Below are 25,160 nucleotides of genomic sequence, written 5' to 3' on the forward strand. Positions count from 1 at the left end.
TATTAACAAAAAAACAAAAATTATTTCAAATTTTGTTAATCAAGTCACACTACAGATAACTCTCAAATTAGTTGGTTGTCCCTTTCTATTGAATACCCTCTAATGGATGGTTCTTATGTAATTTCTGAATTACAACTTATGAAAATGTTATGAAGTTATGACAAGATTTACAGTCTCATCAAACTGATGGTTCCATCATTTCTAATCCAAAAGAATTTGGAATACTCAGTTGTTTTTTTTTAAAATGGAAAAAGCAGTTTTTTGTAAAGGTGGTTGAAAATTAGATACCTTGAATTATATCAATGTCTTTCCCACTTGAATAGTCTGGTACTATAAAGTTTTAGAAGGTTGGGGGAATTAATGACTGAAATTCCAAATTTGGCCTAAAATGTCCATCATATCGTAGAAAACATAGTTGTTTAAAATTTGCCTTTTCCAGTATTGAATATTTAGCACCTGAGGTTTATTAGCACCTGAGTTACGTGGATATCCTTACTCAAAGCCTAATAAGTTGATCCTTTTCTTCTGTTTAAACATTAGTTCAGGTGGACATTTAACTGTGACCTAGATAATACAGTTGGAAAAATGAATTGACTACTCTTAAAACAGACTGAAACTACTACCCTTCAGGGGTCTGTGGATATAACCTGACTCTGCTTCAGAGACCAAAATCTAGGTGAAAACAAACCAAAAATCCAAAATAAGGGTTATTAAAACAGGCTCTCTCACATGCCAACTGTAGCCACAGCCACATATAAAACTAAAATGCCAGCAGGACTCAAGAGACTTCAAAGCCAACCTACTGTCTAAAAAAGAAGGTAATCTTTCTGATCTCCTAATATCCAACCTCACAGAAAGGAAAACTGAGGCAGAGAACTTATGGATTCCAGGAAGAGGGTCTAAAAAATAGCAGAAGAGATTATTGGACTAATCAAAACATAAGTAAAATTCAAACACATTCCTAAGGGACTGTCCACACAGAACTCACTTCCAGCTGGAAGGAATCAGAATAAATCAAGATACTGATTTAAATAGTTTATTTTTTTAAAAAGGTGGTTATTTTTTAAAAAAATTTTACAATGACATGGCTATAGGAGTGTATAGAGGTGATGCATCATTTCCTTAACCACGTTTTTTACCTCCTGTGGAACCGTAACAATTGTTTTGTTAATCTCATAGTTAATGGTATAAAACAGAGGTCAGCAGACGTTTTCTCTGAAGGGCCAGGTAGTAAGTATTCTACACTTTATAAGTCACATAAGGTCTCTGTCACATGTTCATTCTTTTACAACCCTTTAAAAATGTGCAATCCATTGTTAGCTTGAACCATACAAAAACAAATGACCAAATTTGGCATTAGTTTGCCCACCCCTGGTATAATGTATCTACTTTCTGTCTTGACAGAGAAATCGCTCTCTTGAGGCTTCTTGACAGTCTGCTTCCTGAAGTAGAGAAAGAGCTGCTTAGAACCAAATGTGGTTTGTGACAAAAGTAGAAATGGAGGAGAGTTCCTACTCACTTTCAACTCTCCCAAGCAGTTTTTCCATTCACTCCCTCATTCAATAAATTTGTTGAGCACCTACTATGTACACTGTTAAATATCTTTGTGTTAGCAGAGATTTTCAGTGTTTTTCCTTAAAAGGGTTTTTTCTAAACCTGTAATTATCAGGTCCTTATATGTTTTAGTGTAGATCAGGGTTAAAATCTCTACTAGCACTCAAGAGGATTCATGATTATAAAAAAAGAATCTAGCTAATGTTGATTCCCTGCACTCAATACTGACACATCCTTCTTAAAATCACAGCCTAAATGAGGAAAAATATATAACTATCTCTTTACTAAAAGAAACTTTGTTTCCTATCATAGGCTGAAACTTAAAAAAAAAAATCTCAAATGCAGAACATCCACCAAATAACCTTTTCTTATTTTCCTATTTTGTCGCCATGTAACATAAAAGTCTAGATCCAGGTAGGGCTCTTCATTAGCTTCCTATTTCAGACATAAAACCATTTATTTAGATGTGAATAATACTTCTGAAGCAACTGACACACCTACAATTCATCTGGAGAGTCCCATGGATGGAGGGGCCTGGTGGGCTGCCATCTATGGGGTTGCAATGAGTCGGACAGGACTAAGCAACTAACACACGCACCCAGTTCATCTCAGGGAAGGAGTGGCCATGATTCAGCTCCTTCAGGACAAAAATTCAGCTTTCTGAATATTCCTGCTGTTTATACAAGGTAAGGGAAGACTTTTTAAAATGGTCAAAAGGAGTATAGGACTTCAGTATTAAAATATAAAGGCTGTCCCCATCCCAGATCTTTGGTTCAGACATCAGCTACAATAATCCGATTACCCACACCACAGAGACATGGCACATTTTGTAATTAGAATTGTTTGCGATTTTCCTTGTGACCATGTAAACAAAAGGGGAAATGCCTTGGGAAACTACCTGGCAATGTTCTCTCATTTCTCTTAAATACACAAATGCACAACCAGGTCTCCCTTTGACCAAGTTCATTAGGAGAAATAGAGTGGACCAAGGTTATCGCTTTCGCTCCCCTCTTTGTGTCCTTTTCTTTTCCTTTTCCTTGCGTTCCTGCTTGGCTAGTTTGTCTCTCTCCCTCTGCAGCTTGTCCTGTTCCTTCTTCCTCTGGGACTCATCCCGAAGCGTGTCTCGCTCCAGTTTTCGGGCATTGAGGACATCTTCCACATTGGTGTTTCGGAACAGAGCTACAGGTGAGTTAAGGGATAAGGGTCCAGGTCACATAGGTCTCAACTCCTGCTCTCCTCATTCAAGCCAAGTTTCAAATACTATCAATCCCTCATCTTTAAAAACAAACCAACTTTAGTCCAATGGAAAATCCTACAACTGCTATTAAAAAAATTTTTTTGAATAAAAATTTCATTCAGACTTGCCTAAATCTGAGTGTAAACATTTTATGAAAATGAAATCTCATTCTAGAATAAGTACTCATATCATTCACTGGCAGAATATTGTTGGAGTATCCAGGCTAGTTTTAGTGACTAGAGTATTCAAGTAACTGGCAAAATTTTCCTATACTCAGCACTATTAAAATGCTTGAAGAGTTAAAAGAGTTGTTTAACCTTACTAAATTTTATCAATTTGCTTCTTTTCCTAGACCACTAAAGCTTAAGTGAAAATCATGTTCTAAAAAAATAACTTTAACCACAGTTAGAAAATAGGTAGCCAAAAAATTTACCCCTCATTTCTTATGACTTTAAAACATAACCTGTTACTACCAAATTCCTTTTTACTCTTTCCACATAATTTTTTTCTGCTTTAGTGCTTTAAAATGAATGTTTCCCTGAAATACCCCCCCTTTTCTCAGAAAATAACCTCCCTTTCAGAAAATCCACCTTACTCCTCACCTTTAAGGTGAATTTCTAAATCCACCTTTTCTGTAAGCTTCTCATAAGTGATTTTGTTGGTAGGGACTTTCTATACCACATATGTTTCAATTTGTCCATATTTTCACTTAAAGTATTCAGTGTTTTTATTCTCTTTCCAATGAGTTCCCCAGGTCTTTGAGGACAAGGACCAAAACTGCAATATTATTCTAATAGCTTCCACATTGTTGGGAAACCCCACACTATACACAAGGAGTACAGATTCTCATTTTCCCTTAGAAATCCTTTCTCTAAACTTAACCCTTCACAGTTCATGTCAACATATTTTTTTGGGGGGAAATTCTTACTAAATTGACTATTTAGCAGTCCAAGGACTGGGGCTCAAAATGTTGACCTAACATGTGTTCTTGGAGGTAGAGGGAGCCCCCAGCAATGACAGTGAAATACAAATTGACCCACAAGAAGATCCTATGGAGCAACACCTGGAGATGGTCACAGAAAAGGATACATTTGTCAGAACCAATGCTCATCGTGGTGGCTCCTGAGTCATCCTTCTCATCCGCTTCGGTGAGTGGCATTAAGGAAAGTCACATGTAAAACAAAGGTTAGCACATCCCATCACAACATCAGAAAATAGTGATTAAGCTGATGGGAAGGAAAAGCAGGCTTCATGGAAGGACTCTGACAGGGATGTGATGGTAAATCCAGGAAAGTCACCTTTAGAAGTCTCAGCTTGGGGAAGACTGCTCAGAGCTCCTGTAGGATCCTTATCTGTTAGCGTTTGAAAAGAAACTGAAGCTGGTCTGGGTGAACTGCCACATTACCTGTGAGCCAGGGGGTGGTGAGATGACCTCTGAAACAGTGGTTCTCTAAGTGTGGTTCCCAGAACTCCCTAAGAGCTTTTGAGAAATGCACACCGTTGGGCCCCTCTCTGTATCTACAAAATCCAAAACTCTGGGGCTCAGGGCCCAGCAATTTGTGTTTTAACAAGTCCTCCAGGAGAACTACTGCTTAAAATGTTTTTTCTAGCCCAGGAAATGAGATTTTTGTAATTGGAACCCCAGTTCTGCCAAACCTAGCAAGAAAAATCATGAGAGAAAACAAGAAGTTGACACCAAAGAGCCTAAGAATTCTTTCCTAACCTAGTGATTAGATAGCAAACGTTTCTGATACAACAGCCACTCCATTCAAGCAGGCTCAGTAAGCTGCTGCTGCTGCTGCTAAGTCACTTCAGTCATGTCCGACTCTGTGCGACCCCATAGATGGCAGCCTACCAAGCTCCCCCGTCCCTGGGATTCTCCAGGCAAGAATACTGGAGTGGGTTGCCATTTCCTTCTCCAATGCATGAATGTGAAAAGTGAAAGTCAAGTCGCTCAGTCGTGTCTGACTCTTTGCGACCCCATGGACTGCAGCCTACCAGGCTCCTCCACCCATGGGATTTTCCAGGTAAGAGTACTAGAATGGGGTGCCATTGCCTTCTCCAGCTCAGCAAGCTAAGTATTCCCTAAACAAATTTAAGATCCAGGTTTAGAACCAAACCTGGTTTCAGGGAACCAAACCTGTCCCTACCAGCAACACTTTCTTTTTACATAGTCCTCACTCAAATTCCAGGTTTATTTTGGTGTCACTTTGATTAATTATGTAGTCACTGGCATATCACTCATTCATCTCTTATTGCCTCCATTCCCTTATCAACTATGATAAAAATTACAAAGATGTATTATACACATAACACTGTATTTCATAGAAAGGTGTTATACAAATATGAAGATTCTTTTTTTAAAAAAAGAATCATAGCTAGATCTTATTTTCTGAAAACACAATAAGAAAAGGTCCATTCAGGCATTATTTGTTTCACACAGTTTCCAAGAACATATACATTGCAATAGTCCAGTATCAACCATTCCAGCATCATTCGTCATGCCCACAAAGGGCTACAATCTCTGCCATTTTAGAGGAGAATATTAAGCTCTGGTGGGGTGGGGGTGGAAGGTGTACTTCCCTGGTGGTCCAGTGGCTAACATTCTGTGTTCCCAATGCAGGGGGCTGGGGTTCAATGCCTGGTCAGAGGACTAGATCCCACATGCTGTAACTAAGAGTTCGCATGGTGCAACTAAACAAATCCCACATGCAGCAACTAATACCTGATGTAGCCAAAGAAATAAATAATTAAAAAAAAATAATAAAGCTATAGAGAGGGGGATTGGCAACTTCCCAGAGTTCAGTGAAAACCAGCAAAGGCTTTTGACTTGAGCCTTAGGGAATGGCGCCAAGACTCCAAAAAGGATATTCCTCTTCATCTGTCACATCAGCATACTGGGCCAGGAGGGCAGCTTTCCTTTGCTTCTCCTCTTCTGACACCATTCTGGGCTTCACCACGATCTGTGCCTGCTTCTCAATGAGGGTGGCAATGGCCTGGACTTCATCTGGGAGGTGGTGGGAGGGAAGTGGGGGACAAGGTTGTATGAGAGGAAACATGCTTCCAAACCACCAGTCCACCCAGGCAGTGCTTGGAGCAAAGGCAATGGCAGCTGCTGACTCCTGAGAGCCCTGGGGTGCAAAGGAGGTGCCTCAGGGGCCAATGAGAAAGGCAAGGAAAGGCCATGCAGGCCAGGCTTTAGGTCTCATATCCATCTTCAATCAGAGCAGCCCTGCTTTTACTTTTATTATATACTGAAGTTCTGCTGCTTTAAGGGAAAAAAAAAAAAAGTTAAAAAGTACTGCATCAGAACCAGAGAAAATCAAGCCTCCAAACATGCAACTTTCTCTAATCTCAAACCAGAAGCCTAAGAAGGAATCTAGCATTAACTTAGGCTGGTCTATCCCATGTTGATAATTATGCCAGGTGAAACTTAGATTATTTTAAAAACAAAATTATCTTTTGACTTCTCCATGCTCAAAGAAAGGAGGCAATGATGTCAAGCAGTGACTCTCGTGCCTGGTTGCATATTGGAATCATCTGGGGGAGCTTTTGAAAAAATAACAATGCCTGGGTCCGCACCCCAAAGAGGTTTATATAATTGGCCCATGGTGCGGCCTGGGCACTGGCACTTTCAAACATACAGCAAGTGATTCCAGTGTATAGCCACGACTGAGAACCAGCATGTGAATAGCTCAGAACAGATTCTATTCAAGTTTGAATTTCTGTTTTGAGCTGTGTGTAGCTGATTTTTCATCCTAATGGGATCATCTCTTCCATTTGAAAGGATGGAAGGTTTAGCTGAATGAAGCAAAAGACCAATCACAGTCTGTGTTATGAAATGAGATTATGAAAAGGGTGGGAAAATATAGTTGACCTCATACCTGCAGAGCAAATACACACGGGGGAGTGTGTAAAAAGGACAGAGAAAGAAAAAAGCAAGAACCACAGTGAAGATAGCCATGGTCAGCTGAAGTGGTAAAATGTAAAAGAAAAGAAAACCAATTTTCAGTTAAAAAGTTAAAATAAGCTGCCAGGTGTTTACAGGTTTAGCACACCTGAGTGAGGAAAACTAAAGACTCTTCACAGCTGTACCAAAAAAGTGTTTGGAGGTTAGACATAAAAACTCCAACTCTACCTTCTTTTTTCACTTTGGTGACAACATTCTGAGTTTCTGACCATCGTTCCACAATCTCCTTGCAGATATTAAGGAGGGAATCTTCTTCCTGGTTGAAAAAGTAGACCAATTAATTTCCTGAGAGCCCTCAACCTAATGCAGAAGGAAATGGCAACTCACTCCAGTACCCTTGCCTGGAAAATCCCATGGACGGGGAGCCTGGTAGGCTACAATCTATGGGTTCACAGAGTTGGACACGACTGAAGGACTTCACTTGCACTTTTTCAACCTTATCAAATCTACGCAAAGGACAGAGCTCCCCCTGCTGGTGATCACAGGGCAGGTTTGGGACCCACAGAATAAAAATGATTCTCTTCTGAGGCTCCCAACACAGAGGGAATCCTATGTGAGTCACAGAAGCCACACCTGCTAGAGTACCCACTCCATCCTGCCAAGCTCCAAAGGAGAGGATTCCCACCAACTCAGGGCAGTCCTCCTTTTGGACCAACAACTTGTTGAGCAAAATGCTCCTCTATGAAATCTTCCTTGGCCAATATACTCAATTCAGTACATTCTCCAATGTACTCACTGATCCATAATAAAGAGAAGTTAAGTGAGTAGATAGATGGTCTCCTATCCAGCCATCCCTCTGTCCATTTTACATAAGCAGACATAGTCTGCACACCAACCAATCTTCCTCTGTAGCATGGTATGACCAAAAGGATGTTGGCTTTGGTGTCAGACTTAGTTAAATTCAAATCCAGATCTATGAGAAAGTTTCTTGTCATAGAAAAAGGCTGGTACATGAACAGCTGCCACAAAATGTAATATCCTGCTCACTAAACTCATTGTGATAATAATTTCATGATGTATGTAAGTAAAATCATTATACTGTACAGCTTAAACTTATATAGTGCTGTATGTCAATTATACAACTGGAAGAAAAAAAAATGTAACATCCTACTTAGTGTAATGACCCTACTTAAAACTGCTCGCCCTCCATTCTACTCCCAGTTTTCTCACAATGCTTCTTTTTCTCCTAGCACTATCATTTTCAAATACCCTAGATAATTTACTGATTATGTTTTTCTTTACTGGAATATAACCCCTCAAGGACAGGGATTTCTGTCTGTGGTGTTTCCTGAAGTACCCCCAAGCACTTAGGGCAGTACCTGGCAGAAGAGTAATCCATCAATAAAAATTTGAAGAATCAATCAGCGTAAGTGGAATCAGAAGGAATAAAGAGGATGACAGGAAGCTTATGTTTACTGTCATTTTCCCCCAACCATATATACTGTTCTTAAGTCTTACCTCAAATGGTTGCTGATAAGCTTCTAAATTCCTAGTAATGAATCCTAGCCCAATATGGTGACTAATTTGGCTATCTTTTGTTTTTCCTAAAATGGGATTCAGTATAATAGTTGGGAGCTTTTATACCTAGCCCAGCTGACTAAGAGTAAGTAGTGCTTTAAGTGATGTTTGGTGTCTACCATATTCACTGGCCTTGCTGCTCTATAAGGTTGCTCCCAAGCTGTTTCATGGACAGGACCCCTGCCTCACCATATTGTTCTGGCCAATTTTTTTCAAAGTTATTTTCTACACAGAAGGGGCTGGGGAAATTACAAGAAAATTAAGTAGGGTTTGTGAACTGGGCAGGGGGAGGAAGGAAAGTCACCTTAAAAGTGAGTTTGTCTTGGAACTTCCCTGGTGGTCCAGTGGCTAAGACTCTGCGCTCCCAATGCAGGGGGCTTAGGTTCTGTCCCTGGTCAGGGAACTAGATCCCACAAGCTGCAACTAAGAGTTCACATGCCACAATTAAAATGATCCCCAAGCCTCAACTAAAGGTCCCACATGCTGCAGTGAAGATCAAAGATTCTGTGTGCCCCAATTAAGACCCAGAACAGCCAAATATATATATATATGTATAAAAAGACTCAATTATTTTTTTTTAAAAGTGAGTTTGTCTCTGCAGTTTATGCAAACAAGAGATATAAAAAACAAAACAAAAACAAATCTGGTCTAGACAACTCTTCTACTAAGAGACTGTTAATAGTCTAACAGGTCTCCCTTTATCAGCAGACATACAGTTCTAAGTAATGATACAATGAAAAGAACAAGTCAAGGAGCTGTACCAATGAGTACCCAAGTTACCTGAACTTCTTTTTCATGGCCTCTTTAGGAACTTCCCAGTGGGAAATTTTTTTAAGGTAACTTAATTTGTTTGCATCCTATTCTTTCCAATTACAACCTGCAATGTAAGGATTCAGGAAAAGAATTTATTCCTCTGTGTTGTATTTCCAGCAAACTTATGAGCTGCATCACAAGCTGTGTTAAGGCTTTCCCATTTATAGGTCAATCTCACCAGAGCTGGTTCTGGAATTAAAAAGGGGGCCCTTGCCAGGAGGCCCTGGGACAGCTGCACTAGTGTTAGATTTCAACCATGTTGAAATCAATGAACTGCATTTTCACCAAATAAGTGTAAGTAGAGATGAAGGCAGCAGAAACGGTCAGGTTGGAAAAGTCTGGACATCTTGGTGACTTACTACCTAAACACAGTTTAAAGCACACATTTCTGAAAGCCTGGATCTGCTTCTAGGAGGCTAAGTATCATGTTTATTTCTCTTAACTAAAACTCTGATCTCTCTTATTCCTCCACCCACTTCCCCCAATGATTACTGCATTTCTAAATACAGTAAAGGATCGAGCCCAAATCTGCTTCCATTCTGCCTAGGCGTGAAAAGATCTCTACTGCCTAAACCGATATTTTTGGGAATCCTACCTCCAAAACAGGAAACCAAGAGGGTACTTCCTGCAGGCTTTTGTCAAGGGCTCTGCCTCCTAAGGGGGCACAGACATCGCAGACGACTTAATTTCCCCCTCTCATCACTGTCAACGGACGGGAATGAGATTGGTTGTTAGACGTTTATGATAAAACTCATTTCAATGCCTTTGGAAGAATATTCACCTAGCTGACCTACAGGCACCTAAGAGGGCCTTGTCCTCAGAAACAAGAGAAAGCTTTTCCCCTCTCTGCACCTGCAACCCTCTGGCTCCCGAAACCCTGGATGAAAAGTAGCTCCCTGTCCCCGAGGCCCAGGGCTCAGAAAATTATTTCTCTTCCAGGTGAGACCACTAATCCTCTGGGACACTAGGTAGGGGAAAGAAGTACCAACAGGAAACGGCTTAAGAGGCTAAAGGAATGTGTCTGGGCTTCTCACCAGGAAAGCAGAGAGAATACCCTGCAGAGCATCCAGCTTCTCTTCTTCCTCCTCCTCCTGCAGGACACCCAAGATGTAGGCGCCATAAACGGCTCGGTCCACTCCCAGCGCCTCCAACCGTCCATCTAGCCACGATTCAAAGCCGCTGCCCCCTCCATCTCTCTCGCAGGAGGTGGCAGCAGCCACTGCGCTGGGCGCCGCCATCTTGGGGCCAGGGACCTGCTAGCCCCCAGGGCGCCTACCGCAGTGCCTGACGGGCCGCGCCGCGGGCCCACTGCGCATGCTCAGAGAGGAAATCCGCGCCCCTGGTGCGCCTGGCTTAGAGCCGCGTCGACCCCTAGTAACCTGCCTGTGCATTTTGTACCTTCTAAATAGAGCGCATGCTGGCTTATGCACGATCATGCGGTCTCTCTGGAATCCTGGCAGGTGAGTGTTCTTAACAGACTCTTTTTTACAGTTGGGGAAGTTCAGTGACTTGGCCAAAGTCACGCGGCTACTAACTAAACAGGACTGGAATTCAGTTTCGATTCCAGCGCTTTGACAGGCCTCACCAAGCCGCCCTTTCTCGCCAGTCGTAGAAAGCTAAGCTACCCGCTCCCACACTGCTTTCAAGGAGGAAACCGCCAGCTCTGTGGAATATGCACTATAGCTATCAACTGCCACCTGCGCCTTTCCAAGCTGCCCCCGCGCCCCCTCCCCCCCAATCAAAACTCAAGCTCCAGAAACCTTCCCTGATTCCATTCCCTGCAATCTGTGTTAAATTAAGGCCTCTCCAAAGTGCTGCGGTTGCTTCTCTGCACCTAGCATGCTTGCTTAACCCAGTACTGGACACATAGTGGGTGCTCAATAAATGAACTGGCAACCTCCAGTCGTTTTTCATTCACCCAGTCAACACTTACATAGAAATATCTTCGAAGAGCCTTCTTTACCCATTTCCAAGCGTTATCTAAGAGCTTTTGAGGCATTGCTGCTGCTGTTAAGTCGCTTCAGTCGTGTCCAACTCTTTGCGACCCCATAGACGACAGCCCACCAGGCTCCTCTGTCCCTGGGATTCTCCAATCAAGAATACTGGAGTGAGTTGCCATTGCCTTCTCCAATGCATGAAAGTGAAAAGTGAAGTCGCTCAGTCATGTCCGACTCTGTGCGACCCTATAGACAGCAGCCCACCAGGCTCTGTCCACGGGATTCTCTAGGCAAGAATACTGGAGTGGGTTGCCATTTCCTTCTCCATTTGAGGCATTATCTCTTATAATCCTCCTAACAACCGTGTGAGGAGATGCTTTTGTTGTCCACATAGTAAAAATAAGGAAAGAACACACACATTTACAGGGAGGGTAACCAGAAGCAAGTGCTCGTTTACATCATGGAGAGTCTCAGCTGATTCTCAGAACACCTGGCTCTGGGCTGAAATGAATCACCCAAGAACCCAGGTTGGCTTTTTCTGAACTGCAGAGGAGGCTGGCAAGTCAGTAAAAATAATTATTGGCATTGCTGCTGGGCACTAAAAGACAAAGTTTAATGTCACAAAATCTCTCCCTTCAAAGGATCTTCAGTGGGTTGAACAGACATGTTTAAACTAATAATGGCAATACAGTGAGAGAAATGTTTCAGTGTCTAATGGAAATTGCAGTAGGATGGCTGGAAGAAGATGAGGTTAACCTTGCCTGTTGGATTGAAGTTGGAAACTGGAGATGAGAGATGGAGGAAGGCTTCCTAGTGGAGGTGAGGCTTTCTCTTTTTTGAAGACCAAGTGAGAGTCCTTTAGGCAAAAAGACTGAAAGAGAAAAGGAGCAGACCCAGATGCAGGAAGCTGTGGGGGGCCCTCCAGAGAATTATGGATGGCTTGAACCACAGAGTTCGAATAGAAGATATTCAGGGGGCAACAACAAAAGGAAAGGAAGGGTCTGGTATAACTGGCAAAGGGCCTGTTGAGAGAATTCTCTACCTTTATTATCGTTGGCGTAATGTAAATGGATGGACATGGAACACTGTAAAGCTCAGTAGAAATACAGGATATGTGCCTGTTAGCCTCATGGCTTCTGTGTGCTCCCTGAGTTAGAATGTGACAATAAGGGAGTCAGAGGCCATAGTCAACCCCCAAAGACTTGTCCCAGTTTCAGGTTCTCAGATGTACATTTTAATCCAGTGGCTGTCTTGCAGGTGGAGTTTGTTAGGTAGCAGACTTGGGAGCCGTCATGACTCAGGGATCACAGTTTGATGTCAGAGCCCCCACAATCAGAAAAGGACCACAAAATTTTGTTCTTTCTGAACTTTAAAATTTGAAGTTATTCCAGACTCACAGGGAGTTGCATAAGTAGTACATAGAGACCTGTACACCTTTACTCAGTTTGCTCCCATGGTGACATCTTGTCCTGCTATAGTATTAGTATCAGGTAACCACTGTTAGCACAATGCAACAAAGGCTTTTTGAAGACACATACAAGCTTCTCACAAAACTGAGGGAAGGCTCTACAGATTCTGCAATTAAAAGAATCCTTGCTGGCTATTACAAAATTACAAAAGTAATTAGCTCATAGTTCAAAAAACCAATTCATACCACTGGACAAATGACAGAAAACTTATAGAAAAAAAAATCAAGATAGCTTTTTACACTGTAAAAAATATCATCACATTTATAATTTTTAAAATATGCAAACAGTGACTTCCCTGTTGGTCCAGTGACTAAGCCTCAGAGTTCCCGATACAGGGGGCCCTGATTCAGTCCCTGGTCAGGGAACTAGATTGCACATGCCATAAACGAGAAGTTGCATGCTGCAACTAAAGAACTCTTACACCACAATGAAGATCGAAGATTCCACATGCTGGAACTAAGACTTGGTGCAGCCAAATAAACATCCTTTAAAAAATAAAATGTGCAAATTAAACCTGTAATGAGATACCATGTTTTCTTCTCAATGTCTGATAATACACAGTGTTGGTCTATGACTGGGTGATACAGGCACTAGGAAATGTTGCTGCAGCAGATGAATGGGTAGAGTCTTGCTGGAGGGCAGTTTGAAAAAGACCCAACATTTCTCCTTCTGGGAATTGATTATAATACATGCATGTGTGCAGAATGACATAATAGGATATGTGTTGCAGTGACGCTTATTGTAGTGAAAGAACAGAAATAGTTTACATTCTGTCTACAGAAGACTGACTCGAGCCACAGAAACAGGGATTGTGCAGCCATAGCTGAAGAATTGATGCTTTTGAACTGTGGTGTTGGAGAAGACTCTTGAGAGTCCCTTGGACTGCAAGGAGATCCAACCAGTCCATTCTGAAGGAGATCAACCTTGGGATTTTTTTGGAAGGAATGATGCTAAAGCTGAAACTCCAGTACTTTGGCCACCTCATGTGAAGAGTTGACTCATTGGAAAAGACTCTGATGCTGGAAGGGATTGGGGGTGGGAGGAGAAGGGGACGACCGAGGATGAGATGGCTGGATGGCATCACGGACTCAATGGACGTGAGTCTGAGTGAACTCCGGGAGATGGTGATGGACAGGGAGGCCTGGTGTGCTGTGATTCATGGGGTCGCAAAGAGTCGGACACGACTGAGCGACTGAACTGAACTGAACTGAAAAGGTGGAGGAAGCTCTTGATGTACTGACAACAAACTTCAGGATACATTGTTAAAGAAAAAAAGTGAGGCACAGAATAATATGTAACATTTGCTACCATTTGTGTTTACAAAGAGGAAGGATGGGGAGAAATACATACTCCTGTGTGGCCTGGCATGTGCATGAAATATCTGGAAAGATACACAAGGGAATGTGAAGATGGTTGTCACTGAGGAGGAGAACTCAGGGAGACTTGTTCTAAGAGTATGAGCTATTGGGATTTCCCTGGTGGCTCAGTGGTTAAGACTCCATGCTCCCAATGCATGGGACACAGGTTTTATGCCTAGTCGGGGAACTGCGAACCCCCATGCTGCCCAATGTGGCTGAAAATAAATAAAAAATAAAGTAATATAAAAAATAATATTATTTCTTATATTAATTTACCTTGCACCTTTTGTTTTAAATCTCCTTTGCTTCCTTCCCTACCCAGAGGGAACTTCTGTTCCTGACCTTTGTATCTGTCTTCCTCTTGAATGTTTTTAAACATAGTACATATTACTGCATATGCATATGTAATATGTGTGCATCCATCACATTGTTTTACATGTTGGACATTCCTTTCTGCAGCATGCTTTTTTCATTTAAGATCTTGAAAATATTTTCCTGTGTTGATACATGTAGCTCTTATCCATTCATTTAAACCACTGTATAATATTCCATTGCTTGAATATAGCCCAGCTGATTCATACCTCTACTGATAGGCATTTAGATTATTTCCCAGTTCTTCAAACAGTGCTTCAAGTCCCATTCTTATAGGTATCTCCTTACCCCACTGAGAAAAAATTTCTCTGGGCCAATGAGCATCAAACATTTTTGCTACATACTTTTAGCAGAAAAAATATTTTTGCATACCTAGCATATTAATATGTATTTATGAATTACATAATAGTGTAAACCACTATACAAAATCTGTATGTCCATCATAAGATATATAAAAAGGTAACTTAGAAAGGGTGGTTAAGGGACTTCCCTAGCAGTCCAGTGATGAAGACTCCACGCTTCCAATGCAGGCGGCCCAGGTTAGATCTCTGGTGAGGGAACTAAGATCCCACATGCCACGTGGCACAGCCAAAAAATAAATAACAAAAGGGTAATTTAAAAGAAATAATATGTCATAAATATTTATTTGTTTATAATACCAAAATACTTAGTGAAAATAATGTGGCTGAATATGCTTCATTCCTTTCCTACATTATTACTATTTAAAATTTTTTATTGTAAATGCTCATAGCATAAAATTTACCATCTGAACCACTTTCAAGTGTACAGTTGATTAGGGCAAAGGATTCATTACTAGTAAAGAGTTCCTCTTAAACTTCAGTGATTTTTCTCAACCATTGGCCAGCTGACTCCTCACTGAACCTGAGAGTTTGTACCTGGAGTGTTCACTTGTGTGTGTCATTCGGATTATTTGTAATCTTAACTTTGCTTCTTTGGACAAATCTTATTAAGCCTCTTGTTCACTTCTGGGAGTTAGGAAAATCCAGATAGCATAATCTGTAAATTTATCTGGGAATATGTAAATTGTGGAGAACAGTGTAAAACCAACTCATGCCGAACTCTGCAGAGAAAACACACACAACCTGTCTAGATAGGAAGCTCCCTTACCCTTTACCCAGATAGCTCAGTTGCTATACTATGTAAGCCAGGATCTCTGACAAGAGCATGGGAAGGACACCAGCATTAGCCTGCTTACTAAAGATTATTAAGCTTACTTGTTTTTCTCTTAAATAAAATATATTTAGGATTTCCCTGGTGGTACAGGGAATAAGACTCTGCCTACCAACGCAGGGGACACAACTTCTATCCCTGGTCCAGGTAGATCCCACATTTTTGTTGTTTAGTGGCTAGGTCGTGTCTGACTCTTGTGACCCCAAGGACAGTAGCCCTCCAGGCTCCTCGGTCTATGGGATTTCCCAGGCAAGAATACTGGAATGGGTAGCCATTTCCTTCTCCAGGGGATCTTCCCAAGCCAGGGCTTGAACTTGCATCTCCTCCTTTGCAGGCAGATTCTTTACCACTGAGCCAGCCGGGAAATCCAGATGCCACAGGCAACTAAAGCCTGAGAGCCACAACTACTGTCCATGTTCTAGGGCCCAAGAGCCAAATCTACTGACGCCTGAGTGCCCAGAGCCTGTGCTATGCAACGAGAGAGGCCGCTGCAATGAGAAGCCCGTGCATAGCAACCGAGACCCAGCACAGCCAAAAGAAAATAAATATTTAAATATTAATGCTTTCTTTTGGCACCTCTGTGAATATCTTGTGTCTGAGGGGTGTACACCTCTCTTCAGAGAACAGGATATATCAAAAAACAGAACTGCTGAGTTGAGCGGCATGAGATCACCATATTGCTCTCCCAAGCGCTTGTTCCAGTTTACATCCCCTTGCCTTCCTGTTTTTACTGAAACTTGATTTCAATTTTTGCCAGTGAAAAGTGTGTGAAAGAGCTTCTAATTGTTTAATTTGTATTACTAGCTTGGACTTAATTTGCATTTAATTACAATTGAGTCAGCACTTTTTATGTATTTATCAGCCATTAAAATTTCCTCATTTTTTTTTTAAGTGTTTCTTTTGTTTATCTGTTTGTTTGTTGGCTGCACCAGGTAGCATTTGGGATCTTAGTGACCAGGGATCAAACCTGTGTCCCCTGCGTTGGGCGCTCAGAGTCTTAACACCGGACTACCAGGGAAGTCCAAAATTACCTCATCTTTGAATTGCCTGTTTATATCCCTTGTAGGTTTTTTAGATTATTTGTCTTTGTCATGCTCATTTGTAGGAATCTACTTTTTCTTTTTTCTTAATTTTTTCATTGATCTTATTAATTTTTCTTAATTTCATTAATTTCTATCTTTTATTCTTTCTGACTATCCATAAACTTTGGGCATACCTTTCATTTTCTGACCTCTCAAGGTGAACACTTAGCTAATTCATTTTCAGTCTGTCTTATTTTCTAATATAGCATCCACATTTAAGGTCATACTTTCTCTCTAGTTACTTAGCTGAATCTTACAGCTTTTAAAAAGGTATTTAACAGCTTTTGATCTGTAGTTTTTCATTGGTGAGGTTCTAAATATACTGCAATTTCCATGGTTTTCTTCTGTCATGAATTATTTAGAAATGTGGTTTTTTTAAAATTCCAGAGTAATGTGTTTTGTTTTACTCTTTAAAAAAAACTTAACTTTTTGTTATTGGTTTCTAACTTCATTTTGTGGTCATAGGATGGATTCTGTATGATATTGGTATTTTGGCATTGGTTGATCCTGTAGTGGCATAGTTCAAGTCAATTTTTTAACTTTCCACGTGCTTGAGAGTATTTTCTAATATTTATATATTAAAATTTATTAGTTATATCATTGCATCTTCTAATTATTTATTTTTTTGGGTCCTCCTGGACAGCGCATGGGATCTTAGTTCCTCAACCAGGGATTAAACCCTGCATTGGAAGATGAAGTCTTTACCACTGGACCACCAGGGGATTCTCCTCATTGAATCTTTTATATGTTACTAGTCTTATTTTAGAAGAAGGCAATGGCATCCCACTCCAGGACTCTTGCCTGAAAAATCCCATGGATGGAGGAGCCTGGTAGGCTGCAGTCCACAGGGTCGCACAGAGTCGGACACGACTGAAGCGACTTAGCAGCAGCAGCAGCAGTCTTATTTTATTTTTGTTTCATCTATCATCTATTTGTAGGAGAAAAGTATCTTAAAATTTCCTTGTATATTGTAGATTTTATAGTTTTCCCTTCCCTTTCTGGCTTACTTTGATGTTAGAGTCATATAAGGACTAGGTTATTTAGTCCCTGGAAAACTGTTTATCATCAAAAATGACATCTGTATTCCTAGTAATCCTTGATCTCTCAAAATCTATTCTGTCAGATTTTAATATCACTGTATCAGATTTCCATTTACCCTACATTGAGAAGCAGCAGAGAACAACATTAAGAGCATGGATTCTGAAGTCAGGCTGCTGGGGTTCAAATTCCAGCACTAACACCTTTTAAGTATGAGACCTCAAGCCAATTTTTAACCTCAATATGAAATGGGTTTAGTTACTACCTACCTCAGAGGATTGTTATGAAGATGAATTACTATTTTTAAAGCACTTTGAACGTTATAATATGCATTCCATATGTATTTGTAGCATTAAATAAATAGATATATGTGCATCCCTTTTCTGTGTCATTATTTTATAGATATTTGTCTAATAAACACCATATAGTGGCTAAATATGGTAATGCTTCAGTAAATACCTTTATTATAGAAGTTATATCCCATATGTATGAGTGTATCTGTAGAAGAACTCCCAGACACAGGACTGCTGGGTGGAAAAATACGTGCGTTTATAATTTTCCTAGAGCTTGCCAAATTGCCTTACACAGGAGTCTGGTACAAACCTTACGTAAGGCAATTTGTCAGTCTCTCAAAAAACTGATCTTTGCCAGTCTGTTAAGTGAAAAATGGTATTTCGATATAGATGTCATTTGCATTTATCTTACTTTAAATGAGGTTGAGCATATTTGAATGCTCTTTGTATTTCCTTTACTGTGACTGTTCCCATACCCATTTTTCAATTGGGTGGTTGATCTTTTCTGAATCTGTCTGTATAAGTTTTTTAGATATTGAAAAATCAATCCTTGCTCTATGGTATGAGCTGATTTTTTTTCTAAGCACTTCCCCTCAGGAATCAAAAACAACCAGAAAGAACAATTTGAATTATTATCTCAAAATATTTTCTGCCAAGTAGTAAATATTCTTTCCTGGTGGCTCTGATGGGAAAGAGTCTCCTTGCAATTCAGGAGATCCAGGTTCAGTCCCTGGGTGGGGAACATCCTCTGGAGAAGGGAATGGCAACCCACTCCAGTATTCTTGCCTGGAGAATTCCATGGACAGAGGAGCCTGGCAGGCTATAGTCCATGGGGTCACAAAGAATTGGACACAACTGAGTGACTAACACACACAATAAAAGCTACCTTTTTCTGTTCACAGACTTTGCTAAACACATCTTTAATCTTTAAAACCTCACTGCCTGGTATTAATATTATCTTCACTTTACAAATGAAAAAAAAAGATCAGAGAGATTAATTTTTTTTCACTCATTTAACAACACTCATTAAGGATGTACTACATTCTTGGGACTTCTCTGTTCATCTACTGGCTAAGACCCCATGCTCCCAATCCAGCAGGCCAGAGTTCAATCCCTGGTCAGGGAACTAGCTCCCACATGCCACAGATAAAGACCCTGAAGATCTTGTGTGCTGTAATTAAAACCTGGCACAGCCAGATACATAAGTTAAAAAAAAAAAAAAGAATCTACTACATTCTTACTTTGGGGATATAGCAGTGAGTAAAACAGAAAAGGTCCTTGTTCTATAAAACTTAACCTTCTAGGGGCGAACTATAGACCACAAATAAGTAAACTACCGTTAGGTTGGGCAGTCTCAGAAGTCCTATCTGAAAAAAAATGAGATTTGATCTGATGCCTAAAAGGAAAGAGAAGATCTGGGAAATGGAACTATTAGTGCAAAGGTCCTAAGGCAGGAACGAGCTAGGTTTGTTCAAGACTCAGAGAAGTTTGGTCTGAGGAGCAAACTGGGAAAGCTGCTGGCTACTGGGAGTTTCTGAAAAGAGGAATTTGATCTGATTTTGTCAGTGAGGATAAGGTAAGTTCTGGTTTTAGGCCCTTTTCGTTTCTGATTTTTGGCCACACAGCTTTTGAGATCTGAACCTGGGCCCTGGGCAGTGGAAGGCCAGAATTCTAACTATTGGACGGCCAGGGAATTCCCTCCCTTTTACATTGTTTAAAATGGAGAATCCCAAACAGCTTTTTTGTTTATGTGTATATTTGTTAATCTATTGCTGTGTAACAAATCACCTCAAAATTTAGGGACTTAAAACAACATTAATCTTTTATTTTCTCAGTTTCTGTGGGCCTGCAACTTAGGAGTAGCTTGGCTGGAATTTTTCTGACTTGGGGTCTCTTGTGAGGTTGCAGTCATCTGAAAGCTAAGCTGAGACTGAAGGATCTACTTGCCAGATGGCTTGGTCACAGATGGGCAAGTCAGGACCAGCTGTCGGCAGGAAGCCTCAGTTCCTCTCCACAAGGAGCCTCTCCACCGGCATACTTGAGTGCCCTCATGTTATGGCAGCTGGCTTCCCCCACAGCAGGCATCCAAGAAAAAGCAATGAAGACACTGAGATGTCTTTTATGACCTAGCCTCCAGAGTCACACATTGTCATTTCCTCAATACTCTATTGGTACAGGGGCTCCCCAGTGGTCCAGTGGCTAAGAATCCATCTGCCAATGCAGGGTGGATGGGCTCGATCCTTGGTCTGGAAAGATTCCACTTGCTACGGGGCAAGTAGGCCTGACTGCCACAACCACTGAGCCTGTGCTCTAGAGCTTGTGCTTTACAATAAACAAGCCTCCGCAGTGAGAAGCCTGCACACCGAAATAGTGAGTAGCCTCTACTCACTGCAACTTGAGAAAGCCTGTGCAATAATGAAGACCCAGCACAGCCGAACATAAATAAATAGATATTTTAAAAAATACTCTATTGGTATATAGCCTTACTGGATGTGAGTATGACTATCAGGGGGGCTTACCTGGTGGTTCAGTGGTCAGGAATCCACCTGCCAATGCAGGAGACTTGCAGGAGACTTGAGTTGGATCCCTGGGTCAGGAAGATCCCCTGGAGAAGAAAATGGCAACCCACTCAAGAATTCTTGCCTGGGAGATCCCATGGACAGAGGAGACTGGTGGGCTACAGTCCATGGGGTCGCAAAAGAATCAGACAAAATTTAGCGACTAAACAATGACTATCAGGAGTCAAGGATAGTCATTGCAGGCCATCTTCGAGACCAACTGCCACCACATGGGTATCTTTAAATTTGTACTAATAAATATATTTTATGTATTTGTGTATATACTTATAATAAAATCATACTTGATATTTATCATGTTAGAAATTAAAACATTTAAAATGCATTTATTCATTTAAAAATAAGCCCACTGTGTGTTAACATAAATGATGCATTTTCTTAAGCACTTAAAAAATTTTTTTGACAGGTACACACTACGATATTTTTTAATTTATTTTTGGCTGGATCTTTGTTGTTGCATGTTAGCCTTCTCTAGTTGCGGAGAGCGGCAGCTACTCTCTAGTTACAGCGGACGGACTTCCCACTGAGGTGGCTCCTCTTGTGGAGCACAGGCTTTAGGCACTCGGTATCAGCAGTTGCGGCGCCCAGGCTCAGTAGTTGTGGTGCAAGGACCTAGTTGCTCTGAGGCATGTGGGATCTTCCCGGATCAGAGATCAAACCCATGTCCTCTGCCTTGGCAGGCAGATTCTTATCCACTGCACCACCAGGGAAGTCCTAATGATGCATTTTTAATGGAATTAAAAGAGTGGCATTATTTTACATTTCTGCAAATCTTTAAATATCTGATATAATGAAAGTGCTAGATTCTCATTTTGGCTTTTGCATACTCTACTGAACATTCATGACACAATGAGAGCAAAAGTGAATAATGATGTTAGTATCATGGTAAAAACAGTTTTGACCTCATGGAATCTTCTGAAAGGGCTGAACCACACTTTGAGAAACTTGAGCTAGATTCTGGTTGTTGTCGTTTAGTCACTAAGTTGTGTCTGACTCTGTGACCCCATGAACTGTAGCCTGCCAGGCACCTCCGTGGGATTTCTCAGGCAAGAAATAACAGGAGTAGATTGCCATCTCCTGCAGGGGATCTTCCCGACCCAGGGATCAAACCCTGCGTGTCTACTGCATTGGCAGGCAGATTCTTTACCACTGAACCACCTGGGAAGCCCCAGGTAATAAATGATGCCCAAATCTCAGTAGCTTACAACAACAAAGGTTTATTTCTTGCTCATGCTACCTGGAGAAGGAAATGGCAACCCACTCCAGTATTTTTGCCTGGAGAATTCCATGGACAGAGGAGCCTGACAGGCTACAGTTTATGGGGTCGCAAAGAGACACGACTGAGCGACTATCACTCCTGCTACATGTCAGTTATGGCTTGCCCATGCTTCTGTTGCAAGTCTTCTTCACCAAGGAACCCATGTTGACAGGGTACCCTCTGGCTGGACATTGCTAGATAAGGGAAAAGAGAACTTGATAAACCAGCTGGCTTTTAAACTTATTCTTGGAAGTGATGTGTCATTTGTTTTCTTTTTTTTCCATCAGCCAAAGCCAGTCACATGGCCAAATTTGGGTTCCCCGGGAGCTCAAATCTGCAGGGAGAGGTCCCACTGGAAGGGATACAAGGTGTTTGTGGTATATACACTTCTACCATGGGTTTAATGAATAATGCTGGCTGCTCATGGAAAATGGATTATATTGGGAAGAGGTAGAAAGCTATTTAAGTGTAGAAATATGTTAGGAATTAACTGCAGTACTTTGGGCAAGAAATTAGTGGCTGGGTCTGATTCAAGAGGTACTTTGGAGTTGGTAGAATTTGTTTTGGGAGCAGGGTGGGGCTAAGGGAAAGTTCTGAAAGATAACTTAAAGTTTTAATTTTTTAATTTTTTTAATATATATAACATAGGTGTGAACTGAGTGGATAATGAGATGGGATAAGGATCCGTGAGGAGGTTTTTTTTGGCAGGGGGCAGTGGAACAAATGTTGAACTTGTTAAGCCTGAGTCCTCACCTAAATGGAAATGTCCAGTAGATACTTGACCACACGTCTGGAGATCTGGGGAGAGGTCAGAACTCAGGCGTTAACACAGAGCTGAATTTTAAAGTTATGCAGTTGGAAGAGATCTCCTTGGGAAAAAGTGTTTATAGGCAAGAGAAGAAGGCTAAAAGCTAAAGCCTTGGTGCACACCAACATTTATAAGTGAAAGTGGCATTGGATCCAGCAAAAGAGATGGAGAAGGAGCCCATTGAGGTAAGGTGAAAATGGGTAGAAATGGAAGCAAAAGAAAAAAAAGTGTTCCAAGAAGGAGGAAGTAGTCTGTTTCAATGTTCTAAAAGTCAGGTAGGGGAAAATGGAAGTCACAGTTGGCTGGGTAAGTACGGTTTTAATGGAGAGGTGAGAGTCAAGCTCTGATCAGGTGAATTGAAGAAAACATGGAAGTGAGGAATGGAGACACCACTTTTGAGATGTTGAGGGGGGCGGGGGGTGGTGGGTGGATAAGTGGAAAATGAAGGGAGACAAAACATGTGAAGATGAAATTCTATGTATGTGAAATCTTTATGTAAACTGTAGACGCTCTATCTACAAGCGTTAGGTTTATTTTGTTATTTATTATTGAACCCCTAGGAATTTCAAACTAGCTCAGTGTGAAGAATCACTAAGACGCTACTGCTAGTCCCCAGCTCGCTGGCTATTAAACCTCAAAAGATCTCAAGCCTATGAAAAGTGGGCAGATGAAGAGACAGACAGAGCAGAGTGAAAGATAAAGGGGAAGAGAGAGGTTGGCCTAGCTAAGATTGTCCTCCGAGGGCCTCCGTATGGCAGTCTCACAGCTCTTACGTAATTTTAGGGGCGGGGCCAACAGGAAATTTAAACCGAGCCCGCGGCCGAGGGCGCCTGGAGACTATGCTGTAGTTGCAGAGAAGCAGTCGGTGACCGGAGCTTGAAAGAGCCCATGGAGCCCGCGACTGGGATACGGCGGCCTTGAAGGAGTACGGAGACTGGGAAAGAGCAGAGAATTGGAGGAGGGATCCGGGAAAGGGCACGGATGCTGAAAAGGGGAAGGAGGGATAAGAAGGAAGGTGGAAAGGGTCAAAGGAGATAAAGAGGGGTTCGGGGTTGGGAAGTGGGCACAGGAATTGGGAAGCAGATAGGTTACGGGAGCTGGGAGGGTAGAGGGACCGGGGAGGAGTCTTAGGAATTGAGGAGACAGAGGTCTAAAGGGGCGGAGAGACTGGGGGAACAAGAGCCTGGAAGGAGGCGCGGGAATTGAGAGGGGATGTGGGTTGGGATGGAGTTGAGTCTTGGGATTCCCGGGAGCCTCGATGGAAATTGTGCAGGATTTGGGAGTTTGGAGGAGGGGATGATGGAAGGTCGAAGATTACTGGAGGTGGTTCACCTGACGTTTTGTCCTTTTTCAGGCAACGATCGCCTTCAACTGGAGAGTTCAATGGATGAGAGTAGGCTACGGGCTCCGGACCCAGGTAGGTAACAGGGCCAAAATGAGGGTTTCGAGGTCACAGTTGGTACTCCTGCCCCACAGTCTCTTGGGAAGAAAAGGCCGAAAAATGTTAGCTCTCTTGAGGTTTTCTAGTTACTGTGTGTGTGTGTGTGTGTGTGTGTGTGTGTGTGTGTGTGTGTTGGGAGGGGGTTGTTTATGTTGAGCGATGTCATGGATCATTAAGGAATTCATGATAAAGGTCAAACAAGAGTTTTCCGTCTGATATTATGAGCAGATGGAGAGTCAGGATGGAGTAACTTATTAAACCTATATTCATGGTTACTTTTACTATAAAATTCTTAAATTTATTGATAAACTTAAAGAGCCCCACCCAATTAGATAAGTATTTTAGCACTAGTCACTTCCCTCAATGTTCCCTTCTGCCCTCTTAGTATCATCTAGTTTGAGTTCTGGATTTTTGCAGATATGCCATTTTGTTGTTGCCTTTTAAATGGTGATATATTTCACTAAATTATTTACTCTCCCTTCCCTTATGGTGTTGCTTTCTTCTGGCTCTAGTTCTCTTTTTGCTGATGAACTTCCTCCAAGCATATTTTCAAAAGGGGGCTTTATGTGATAAACTTTTTGAGTCTTGTATGCCTTTATTTCACCCTTGTATTAAAGTTCTTGAGTCAGTTTTTTCCCCTTCAACACATTGAAAAGTGACAGTGGGCTCTTCTTGCTAAAAAGTAGATGCTGTTGAGAACTGATGTCAATCTGATTCTTGTTCCTTAGTGTATGACCTGCATTTCCCTGTAGAAGATTTTAGATTATTCTTTTTGTATTTGTTCTTAAAATTCACAATAACATAACTGTTGTTAATTTTGGAGGGTTTTAGTTTTCATAAAAATAAAGATACAAGAATTGAAAACATGCAGGTCAAGAAGCAACAGTTAGAACTAGACATGGAACAACTGACTGGTTCCAAATTGGGAAAGGAATATGACAAGGCTGTATATACAGAGAACATCGTGCAAAATGCCAGACTGGATGAATCACAAGCTGGAATCAGGATTGCCAGGAGAAATATCTACCTCAGATATGCAAATGGTAACACTCTAATGGCAGAAAATGAAGAGGAACTAAAGAATCTCTTGATGATGGTGAAAGGGGAGAGTGAAAAAGATGGCTTACAACTCAGCATTCAAAATACTAAGGTCATGGCATCTGGTCCCTTACTTCATGCCAAACAGAAGGAGAAAAATTGGAAACAATGACAAATTTTATTTTCTTGGGCTCCAAAATCACTATG

General features: G+C 41.4%; 1 protein-coding gene across 2 annotated transcripts; it reads right to left on the reverse strand.

The window, feature by feature from the left end:
• Positions 1 to 1,099: 1,099 nt before the first annotated feature.
• Positions 1,100 to 10,330, reverse strand: CCDC43 (coiled-coil domain containing 43). Of its 2 annotated transcripts, XM_068978002.1 has the most exons (5): positions 10,127 to 10,330; positions 6,930 to 7,017; positions 5,663 to 5,798; positions 3,881 to 3,939; positions 1,100 to 2,733 (listed from the first exon to the last, which is right to left on the reverse strand). In XM_068978002.1, exons 1-5 carry the CDS (start codon positions 10,328 to 10,330, stop codon positions 2,546 to 2,548), a joined length of 675 nt encoding a protein of 224 aa, XP_068834103.1. In that variant the 3' UTR covers positions 1,100 to 2,545. The 2 variants fall into 2 exon arrangements, with proteins under 2 accessions (XP_068834103.1, XP_068834104.1); XM_068978003.1 differs by lacking the exon at positions 3,881 to 3,939 and having other exon boundaries at positions 2,561 to 2,733.
• Between the last annotated feature and the right edge of the window lie 14,830 nt (positions 10,331 to 25,160).

The sequence above is a fragment of the Capricornis sumatraensis genome, chromosome 8 (genome assembly GCF_032405125.1).
Source record: "Capricornis sumatraensis isolate serow.1 chromosome 8, serow.2, whole genome shotgun sequence".
Classification (NCBI taxonomy): domain Eukaryota; kingdom Metazoa; phylum Chordata; class Mammalia; order Artiodactyla; family Bovidae; genus Capricornis; species Capricornis sumatraensis.